Raw genomic sequence first — 9971 nt, forward strand, 5'->3', positions numbered from 1 at the left:
CCGGGAAACGTGCAGCACCCACGAGTGGGACTGGGCAGGGAAATGCTCCCCACGTTCCCTGCTGGGGGTTACCCCGGGTTTTGGGGGCTCCTTTGGGACTCCCTGTGCACCCCCAGTGCAGGGCCCTCCCAGTTCCACCCCACTGTGGCTCCATAAGGATTTTGGGAGGGGACCCTGCCGTGGCCATACTCTGCACACCCACATGCTGGATTTGCCCAGAACTGCACTGTTTGTCCCCAAAACACCTCCCCAGTCCTGTCCCAGCCCCCCAGGAGCAGGGCAGGACTGGGGGGATCCCCCTGGAGCAGGAGGCAGGGGCAGCCACTACCTTTCCCACTTTTTATTGCAACAGCAACTGCAGAAATGACAAAAACCAGGGAGAGCTGCCTGATCCCCCCGGGAGCTGGGGATTCCCTGTGAGCTGGAGTTCCACGGGGATTTGGGGATCCCCCAGGGAACTGGGGGGTGCTTGGGGAGTTGGGACCCTCAGGGAGCTAAGCATGCCCAGGGATCCGGGGTTTCCCAGGAACTGCAGACTCACAGGGATTTGGGGGATCCTTAGGAACTGGGAAGGCCTTGGGGGCTGCAGACCCCACAGGAAGCTGAAGATTCTTGGGGATTTGGGGAGGTGCAGGAGCTGGGGAGTTCCTGGGAGCTGGAGACCCCACAGGGAGTTGGGCAGGCCCAGGGATTTGGGAATCTCCAGAAACTGGGAAGCTCCTGAGGGCTGGAAACCCCACAAGGAGCATCACATCGCTGGGAATTTGGGAGCTGAGCTTCTTAAGGGATTTGGGGATCTGCAGGAGATGGAGATCCTACAGGGAGACAGATCCTACAAGGAGCTGAGCATTGCTGGGGATCTGGAGATAACCAGGAGCTGGGCACCCCAGATTTGGGGATTTGGGGTGCTCAGGGGGAACTGATGATCCCAGGGATCTGAGCATCACCAGGAGCAGGGGACCCCCAGCAGGAGCTCAGCAGCCCCGGGGCTTTGGGGATCCCCAGGAGCAGGGGGGCAGGAGGATCCCCCATTATTCCACCTCCACAGGGATGGGGTTCACCTGCCCCCCCACCTCCGGCTGCTTCTTGCGGGCGTCGGGGGGCGGCCGGGGCGGGGGGTTGCTGGGGGGCTGCTTGATGGTGCCCCCCACTTGGGGCCGCTCCCGGGGCTTCTGCTCGATGGGTCTCCACTCCTCCCCTCGCACTGCAGCCTGTGGGATGGGGAATAGCCCCATGGAACAACCCCCACCCCAAAAAAGGGGCTGTTTGGGGCAGGGAAAGCGCAGCTGGGAGCAGAGGGGGGGAAGGAAGATGTGACCCCCCCCCCCCGTCCACCCCGATGGGGACGGGGTGTTCCTGCAGCCCAGCCTGGGAATGCCTCTGGAATCCACAGGGAAGCTCCGGGCCGTGGGTTTAGGGGTGCCCTGCCCCTCCCAGCCCCCCAGAGCCCCTCTGCACTCACCAGCAGGTAGATGCCGCTGGCGATGCCCAGGCAGACGGTGCCCAGGATGGTGGAGAGGAGGAATCCGGCAGGGACAGCCAGGCTGGGACAGAGATTTGGGGTTCAGAGGGAGCTGGGGGGCTTGGGGGGGCCCAGCCCCACTCCCAGCCCCACTCCCAGTCCTGCACCCCACTCACGCGGCGTGGAGGATGGCTCGGATGTAATAATTCCTGGTGAGGGGCCCCAGCAGCTTCACCACGGCTGTCAGGTACTTCTGGCCGCTGCGGGGTGACAGCGGGGGGTCACTGGGGGTGTCCCCACCCTCAGGGGACACCCGGCCTCCAGGGACCCCCACCTCTGCAAGGATCACCCCGAGGAACCCACAGGCGTGGGATCCAGCTCTGCTGCCACATCCCGGAGTTTGGGGGTGCCGGGGCTGCAGGGGGGGCTCGGCACTCACCACCTCTCCATGGTGGAGCCCTTTTGGCGCTTGCTCCGGGGGTACTCGAGCAGGCACACCAGGAGCCCTGCCGCGCTGCCAGCCGGCCGTCAAGGAAAGGCGGCGTGGCACCGGGAACAACCCGCATCCCCAAAAACCGGGATGTGCGGGGCGGGGAACGCAGGGCCGGGAGCAGCGGGGCGAGGTGGGAGGCGGGATGCGGGATGCGAGCCCTCCCCGGTCCTGCTCCCAGCCAGATCGGGCCAGGGTTTCCCGCAGCCCAGCCCCGGGAATGAAGGATACATGGAATAGGCCGCGAAGTACCAGCCCTGGAACTGCCCCGCCACGGCCACGACCCCGCCCGTCAGCAGAACTGCGGGAACAGGCGGCATGGAGGGGTCGCTCCGGGACCCCCCCGGGCCAGGACAGCGACCCCAGCGCGGGCACAACCCCCGAACCGGGACACAACCCCCGAACCGGGACACAACCCCCAAAACCGAGATACAATCCCCAAAACCGGGACACAACCCCCGAACCGGGACACAACCCCAGAAACGGGATACATCCCCCCAAACCCGGGACACAACCCCCGAACCGGGACACAACCCCCGAACCGGGATACAACCCCCAAACCCGAGACACAACCCCCAAACCCGGGACACAACCCCAGAAACGGGATACAACCCCCAAAACCGGGATACAGCCCCCGAACCGGGACACAACCCCCAAACCCGGGACACAACCCCCGAACCGGGACACAACCCCCGAACCGGGATACAACCCCCAAAACCGGGATACAACCCCCGAACCCCGGACACAACCCCCGAACAGGGACAGAACCCCAAAACAGGGATACAACCCCCCAAAACCGTGATACATCCTCCAAAACCGGGACACAACTCCCAAAAACGGGATACATCCTCCCAAAACAGGGACACAACCCCCCAAAACCGGGATACAACCCCAAACCCGGGACACAACCCCCCAAAACCGGGATAGAACCCCCCAAAACTGGATACAACCCCCCAACCGGGGACACAACCCCCCAAAACCGGGATACAGCCCCGAGCTGAGCGTGTGCCCCCCCAAATCCGGGCACAGCCCCCGCAGTCCCCCGGCCGGGATCGCGGCCCCGGGACCCCTCGGGACCCCTCGGGACCCCCGGATCCAGGGAAGGGCACCGGGGCTGCCAAGCGCGGGGACCGGGAGATGCTGCGGGGGCACCCCCGGGCTCAGGGAGCCCCAGAAAAATCTGGGGGGGATTTTTGGCCCCGCGGCCGGAGGAAGAGGAGAGCGGAGGAGGAGAGGACGGAACCGAGGAGGAGAGGGCAGAGGAGGAAGAGAAAAGAGGAAGCGGAGGCTCCGGGACTTCCCGGCTGTCCCCGGCGCCTCCAGCCCGGTGGGACCGGGACCCCCACCCACCCATCCCATCCCTCCTCCCGGAGCCCCGGGGACTTTCTGGAGTCCCCGGGTCCCCCAAAACCCCTGAGCCCCCCGCACTCACTGAGCCCGGCGGCGAGCGCCTGCTCGTTCGCCCACATGGCCCACTCGATCTGCCCCATGGCCCGCGGCCGAACCGGCCGGTCCCCAAGGGTTCGGTGCTCCCGGTTCCGCTCGGCTCGATCCGAGAGGTTCGGTGCTCCCGGTTCCGCTCGGTTCGGTCCGAGAGGTTCGGTGCTCCCGGTTCCGCTCGGTTCGGTCCGAGCGGGTTCGGTGCTCCCGATTCCGCTCGGTTCGGTGCGAGAGGTTCGGTGCTCCCGGTTCCGCTCGGTTCGGTCCGAGCGGGTTCGGTGCTCCCGGTTCCTCTCGGCTCGGTCCGAGCGGGTTCGGTGCTCCCGGTTCCGCTCGGCTCGGTCCGAGGGGTTCGGTGCTCCCGGTTCCGCTCGGCTCGGTCCGAGAGGTTCGGTGCTCCCGGTTCCGCTCGGTTCGGTCCCAGCGGGTTCGGTACTCCCGGTTCCGCTCGGTTCGGTCCCAGCGGGTTCGGTACTCCCGGTTCCTCTCGGCTCGGTCCGAGGGGTTCGGTGCTCCCGGTTCCGCTCGGTTCGGTCCCAGCGGGTTCGGTACTCCCGGTTCCGCTCGGTTCGGTCCGAGCGGGTTCGGTACTCCCGGTTCCGCTCGCTTTCGGCTGCTCACGGCCCGGCCCGGTTCGGCTCAGCCCGGCTCGTATCGGGCCCGCTCCGCTCTGCTTTTCCCGCTGGGCCCGGCTGTCCCGGCTCGGTTCGGCTCCGCTCGCCCGGTCCCGACCCGGAAGGCGGGCGCGGCGCGACTCCCGCAGGCCACGCCCCCGAACTGACCACGCCCCTTTCCACACACCACGCCCACTCGTGTTGACCACGCCCACTCATGTTGACCACGCCCCTTTCCCACTGGCCACGCCCCCGCGGGACCGGACACCGAGCCGGGGTCACCGCGGGGTCACGGGGGGACAGGAGTGGCCTGGAGGGACAGGGACAGCCCCGGGACACCGGGACATGGGGGGACAGGAGTGGCCTGGAGGGACAGGGACACTCCCGGGGACACCGGGACATGGGGGGACAGGGATGGCTTGGAGGGACAGGGCCACCCCTGGGGACATGGGGGGACAGGGATGGCCTGGAGGGACAGGGACAGCCCCGGGACACCGGGACAGGGATGGTCTGGAGGGACAGGGACACCCCCACGGACACAGGAGGGGACAGGGACGGCCTGGAGGGACAGGGCCACCCCCAGGGACATGGGGACACACAGGGGGACAGGAGTGGTCTGGAGGGACAGGTACACCCCCAGGGACATGCGGACACAGGAGGGGACAGGGATGGCCCGGAGGGACAGGGACACCCCCAGGGACACAGGGGGACAGGGATGGCCTGGAGGGACAGGGACACCCCCAGGACACCGGGATGGCCTGGAGGGATAGGGACACCCCCGGGGACACTGGGACAGGGGGACAGGGATGGCCTGGAGGGACAGGGACACCCCCGGGACACCGGGATGGCCTGGAGGGACAGGGACACCCCCGGGGACACCGGGACAAGGGGACAGGGATGGCCTGGAGGGACAGGGCCACCCCGGGGACACGGGGGCCGTGCAGGGGGACAGGGTCGGTCCCAGCAGCAGGGACATTGGAGCGATGGGGACAGGGCCAGTCCTGTGAGGGACAGGGAGGGGACAGGGGATGTGGCACGTGCAGGGACAGGATCAGTGACAACTCGGGCGCATGTGGGACGGGAGATGCCCCACACGGGACACAGGGGTCACACAGGGTGACAGGGTCAGCCCCAGGGACTGTCCCCATCTCCTGTCCCCCATTTTGGCAGGCACTGTTCCCCCCCAGCCCCACACACAGAGCCCGAGAGCCCAGAGCAGCACTGGAACAGGACCTCTCTATTTCCTTAGAAAAGATTAAAAAGCAGCCCCGGGGTCACATCCTGCCCCAGGGCTGGGGACAGCTCTGCAGCAGGCCCGGGGCAGGTCCTGAGGCCCGCTGGTGGCACCGGGACCCCCGCGTGTCCCAGAGTGTCACCGGGGTCAGGCCCGGCTGCGGGGCAGCCCATCCGCGCCCAGGAGGTGCTGGCTGGGGTCATCCACCAGCTGGGGACCAGGGCCAGGCTGTGGGGCAGGACACGGGTCAGGGACACTGGGGAGCCTGCAGGACCCTCCCCGCTGCGGGTGAGGGCAGCTCTGTGCCCCACAGACCCCAAAAGGTCACCCCATGGATTGTGACAGGGGGAATATGTCCAGAAATGGGATCCTGCACACCCACCTGGGGATGGGGACAGGGCCCTACACACCCACCTGGGAATTGAGACAGGGTTGGGGACAGGGTTGGGGTCCCACACACCACCCTGGGGATGGGGACAGGGTTGGGGTCCCACACACCACCCTGGGGATGGGGACAGGGATGGGGTCCCACACACCCACCTGGGGGTGGGGACAGGGTTGGGGTCCCACACACCACCCTGGGGATGGGGACATGGCCCTACACACCCAGCTGGGGATGTGGACAGGGATGGGAATTGAGACAGGGATGGGGTCCTGGACCCCCCCTGGGCACAGCAGTGGGGTCCCACCACCCCCCTTGGGGACAGGGATGGGCTCAGATCCCTCCCCCAGAGGCCGTGTCCCCCCAGACCCCATCCCCAGCCGCCCACCCTCACCTTGGTGTGCAGGATGTACCGCACAGCCCCGGGCAGGGGCTCGGTGACCACGGCGGCCAGCAGCTCCTGCGGCAGCGCGGCCGAGCCCACGGGCAGCCCCCGCACAAACCTGGGGCACGGGGGGCAGCGCTCAGCCCCCGCCGTGCCCCCAGCACCCCCAACCCCAGCGAGGAGCGGGGCTCCCTTACTCGTCCCCGTTGGCGGCCGGGGGGAAGCTGCGCCTCAGCACCTCCACGAACTCGGCCACGGCGTCGGCCAGCGCGAAGACGACGGCGTTGGGGCCGGCGTCGAAGGTGTAGGCGACCTGCGGTGGCATCGGGGGGCCGTGGGGACCCGGGGCAGGGCCACGGCGCCGGGGCAGCGCCCCCGGGGCCCCGCGGGTACCTTGGTGTGGCCGTGGTGGGCGTTGTAGCGGTGCGCCAGCGCGATGATGTGGCGAGACACGTCCGTCAGGTAGAAGATGGGCGGGAAGGTGTCCAGGCAGGTGGCGTGGAACTGGTTGCTGTCCCTCATGGCCAGCTGGCCAAAGCCCTCGAAGTCCCGCTCCTGGATGTGCCGCATCATCTGCGCCAGGCGCTCGGGGACCACCACCTCTGCCCGGTGCTGCCACGGCACGGGGGGTCACCATCGGCCCACATCGGTGACACCCCAAACCAGTGACAGCCCCAGCAGGAAGGTTGTGGCCACCCCAGTTTAGTGACACCCATGGCAGGAGGGTCACGGTCACCCCAGTTTAGTGACATAGCAGGAAGGTCACAGTCACCCCAAATCAGTGATAACCCCAGCAGGCAGCTTGTGGCCACCCCAGTTTAGTGATACACATGGAAGGAGGGTATGGTCACCCCGGTTCAGTGACATCCACCACAGATGGGTGGTGGTCACCCCAAATCTGGGGATACCCACTGCAGGAAGGTCACTGTACCCCCAATTTGGTGACACCCACAGCACTGTGACCCTCTGGGGGTCCCTGCACCCCATCCAGCCCCGTTCCAAGGGAAAGGGGACGAGTCCCGTGTCCCCCTCCTACCTTCAGCAGGGGACTGGTCTCCACGCTGGTCTGCATGCCCGCCGTGCTACCCACCGGCTTCTTCTCCCCACTGACCTGTGGGGACACAGCCACTGGGACACGGCCCCTGCCGAGCCCCCCGAGTCCCAAATGCCACCCAAATCCCCTGCCAGCCCCTCACCACCAGGACGAGGACGCGGAGCTCCGGCCAGTGCGTCTCAGGGGCCACCTGCAGGGCCAGGCTGTCGCTGCCATCGGGGCGCTCCCCGCGCTGCCACTGCACGAAGCCGCCGAACATGCTGCGACAGGCACTGCCCGAGCCCCGCCGGGCCACCTCGGACAGCTCCTCCTCCAGCCCGTAGAGCCGGGCCAGCGCCGACACTGCGGGGACAGGGACAGCCCTGTCACCCTCCCAGTGCCACCACAGAGCCAGGCCAGTGCCGACACTGCGGGGACAGGGACAGCCCTGTCACCTCTCCCACTGCCACCACAGAGCTGGGCCAGTGCCGACACTGCAGGGACAGGGACAGCCCTGTCACCCTCCTGCTGCTGCCAGAGCTGGGCCAGCGCCGGCACTGAGGGGACAGGGACAGCCCTGCCACCCTCCTGCTGCTGCCACAGAGCCGGGCCAGCGCCGGCACTGAGGGGACAGGGACAGCCCTGCCACCCTCCTGCTGCTGCCACAGAGCCAGGCCAGCGCCGGCACTGAGGGGACAGGGACAGCCCTGCCACGCTGCTGCTGCTGCCACAGAGCCAGGCCAGCGCCGGCACTGAGGGGACAGGGACAGCCCTGCCACGCTGCTGCTGCTGCCACAGAGCTGGGCCAGCACTGACATTGTGGGGACAGGGACAACCCTGTCACCCTGCTGCTGCTGCCACAGAGCCAGGCCAGTGCTGGCACTGAGGGGACAAGCAGAGGGGACAGCCCTGTCACCCCTCCCAGTGCCACCACAAAGCTGGCACTGAAGGGGACAGTCAGAGGGGACAGCCCAGCCACCCCTCCCAGCCAGACTGCCACAGGCAGGGCACAGGTGGCAGCAAGGGGACAGCCCTGTCACCCTGCCAGGGCAGGAGGGGACAGAGGCCCGGCCCCACACGCACCCAGGCAGGCGTAGCCGGCGGCGGACGAGGCGAGCCCGGCGGCCGTGGGGAAGTTGTTCTCGGAGGCGATGTGGACTTTGCAGGAAAGGCTGAGCGCAGCCGCGTCCTCGCCGGCCCCGCGGCGCTTCCGCGCCAGGCGCCGCACTGCGGGGACAGGGACAGGGACAGCGGAGTCAGAGGGGACAGGGACAGTGGGGACAGAGGGGTCAGAGGGGTTGGGGACAGAGGGGATAGGGACAGAGGGGTCAGAGGGGACAGAGGACAGGGACAGTGGGGACAGAGGGGACAGGGACAGCAGGGTCAGAGGGGACAGGGACAGCAGGGTCAGGGACAGCAGGGACAGCAAGGTCAGGGAGAGAGGGGTCAGGGACAGCGAGGTTGGCAGGGACAGGAACAGTGGGGACAGGGGACAGAGGACAGTGGGGACAACGGGGACAAGGGGACAACAGGGACAGTGGGGACAGCGGAGTCAGGGACAGCAGTGATATAGGGGACAGCAGGGACAACAGGGATGGGGGGACAGAGGTCAGCAGGGTACAACAGGGACACCAGGATCAGGGGACACTAGGACAGGGGACAGCAGGGACACCCCCGGGCAGGGGACGCTCACCCTCGCGCAGACAGGCCTGGACCCGCGGGTGCCCCACGTCCGCCTCCTTCCCGTTGAGCCACAGCCGGTCCTCCGTGAAATCCCGGCTGGCGGCCGCCGTCGTGGTGGTCCTGAGCTGTGTGGAGAGAGGGAAGGGGCTCAGCACCCCCGGGGGCTGACCCTAAACCTGTCCTGTCCTAAACCTGGTCCTGGTCCTGGTCCTAAACCTGGTCTTGGGTCCTGGTCCTAAACATGGTCCTGGTCCTAAACCTGGTCCTGGTCCTAAACCTGATCATGGTCCGGATCCTAAACCTGGTCCTAAAGCTGGTGCTGACCCACCTGGTCCTGGTGCAGTGTCACGCTCAGGGAGGAGTTGATGGGCAGGATGAGGTTGGTGTCACGCTTGCCCCCTGCAAGAGAGCACGGCATGGCACGGCTTGGAATGGCATGGAAGTTTGATGGCACTGATGGACACAATAAGGCATGGCATGGCACAGCCAGGAATGGTACGAATAGCCAGGAATGGCACAGAACAGACAGAAATGGCACAGAGCAAATAGGCAGGAATGGCACATAGCAGACAGGAATGGCACGACACAGCCAGGAATGGCACGGCACAGCCAGGAATGGCGCGGAACAGACAGGAATGGCACGGAGCAGAAAGGAATGGCACAGCACAGACAGGAATGGCACAGCACAGACAGGAATGACACAGCACAGCCAGGAATTATATGGCACAGCACGGCACGGAGCGGCACAGAACAGCTCCGAATGGCACTGACGGACACAAAGCAAAGCTCGGCATAGCAGAGCTTGGCACGGCACGGCATGGCCCGGCAAGCGAGGACATAGCGCGGCACGCCCAGCCCGGCCCGCAGCCGGTGTCCCCCGGCCCGCAGTGCCGCCCGGCCCGGCCGAGCCCGGCACTCACAGTATTTGATCACGGCGATGTTCACCGGGGCCGTGCAGGTCGCCATGGCCAGCCCGCGCTCCGCCGCCATCGCCGCCGCCCGCCCTCAGGCCCCGCCCCCGCGCCACGCACGTCACCGTGGCCTGCGGCGGGCCCCACCTCGCCATTGGTCGAGAGCGCGGCACTGGTTCCCGACAGCCAATGGCAGCGATCGGACCACGGGAGGCCCCGCCCTCCAAGCGCGCTGGGCTGGGCCTGGGGGGGCGCCATTTTTGAATTGGGCAATAGCTGCGCATGCGCAGATGCTCCTGGTACAGTCTCAGCGCTCCCAATATCCCAGTGCCCCAGC

At 67.3% G+C, this 9971-nt stretch overlaps 2 protein-coding genes across 2 annotated transcripts; both read right to left on the reverse strand.

The window, feature by feature from the left end:
• Positions 1-327: 327 nt before the first annotated feature.
• On the reverse strand, positions 328-3456 carry CYBA (cytochrome b-245 alpha chain). The gene is made up of 6 exons (XM_021526997.3): positions 3385-3456; positions 2184-2253; positions 1902-1976; positions 1639-1722; positions 1463-1544; positions 328-1211 (listed from the first exon to the last, which is right to left on the reverse strand). The coding sequence occupies exons 1-6, from the start codon at positions 3440-3442 to the stop codon at positions 1032-1034; spliced, it is 549 nt and encodes a 182-aa protein (XP_021382672.1). The 5' UTR covers positions 3443-3456; the 3' UTR covers positions 328-1031.
• A 1767-nt stretch (positions 3457-5223) lies between these two features.
• On the reverse strand, positions 5224-9728 carry MVD (mevalonate diphosphate decarboxylase). Its single transcript, XM_021526996.2, has 10 exons — positions 9644-9728; positions 9052-9122; positions 8734-8848; positions 8124-8267; positions 7204-7403; positions 7044-7118; positions 6401-6619; positions 6205-6320; positions 6017-6125; positions 5224-5468 (listed from the first exon to the last, which is right to left on the reverse strand). Exons 1-10 carry the CDS (start codon positions 9711-9713, stop codon positions 5388-5390), a joined length of 1200 nt encoding a protein of 399 aa, XP_021382671.2. The 5' UTR covers positions 9714-9728; the 3' UTR covers positions 5224-5387.
• Between the last annotated feature and the right edge of the window lie 243 nt (positions 9729-9971).

Source organism: Lonchura striata, chromosome 13 (assembly GCF_046129695.1).
Source record: "Lonchura striata isolate bLonStr1 chromosome 13, bLonStr1.mat, whole genome shotgun sequence".
NCBI lineage: Eukaryota > Metazoa > Chordata > Aves > Passeriformes > Estrildidae > Lonchura > Lonchura striata.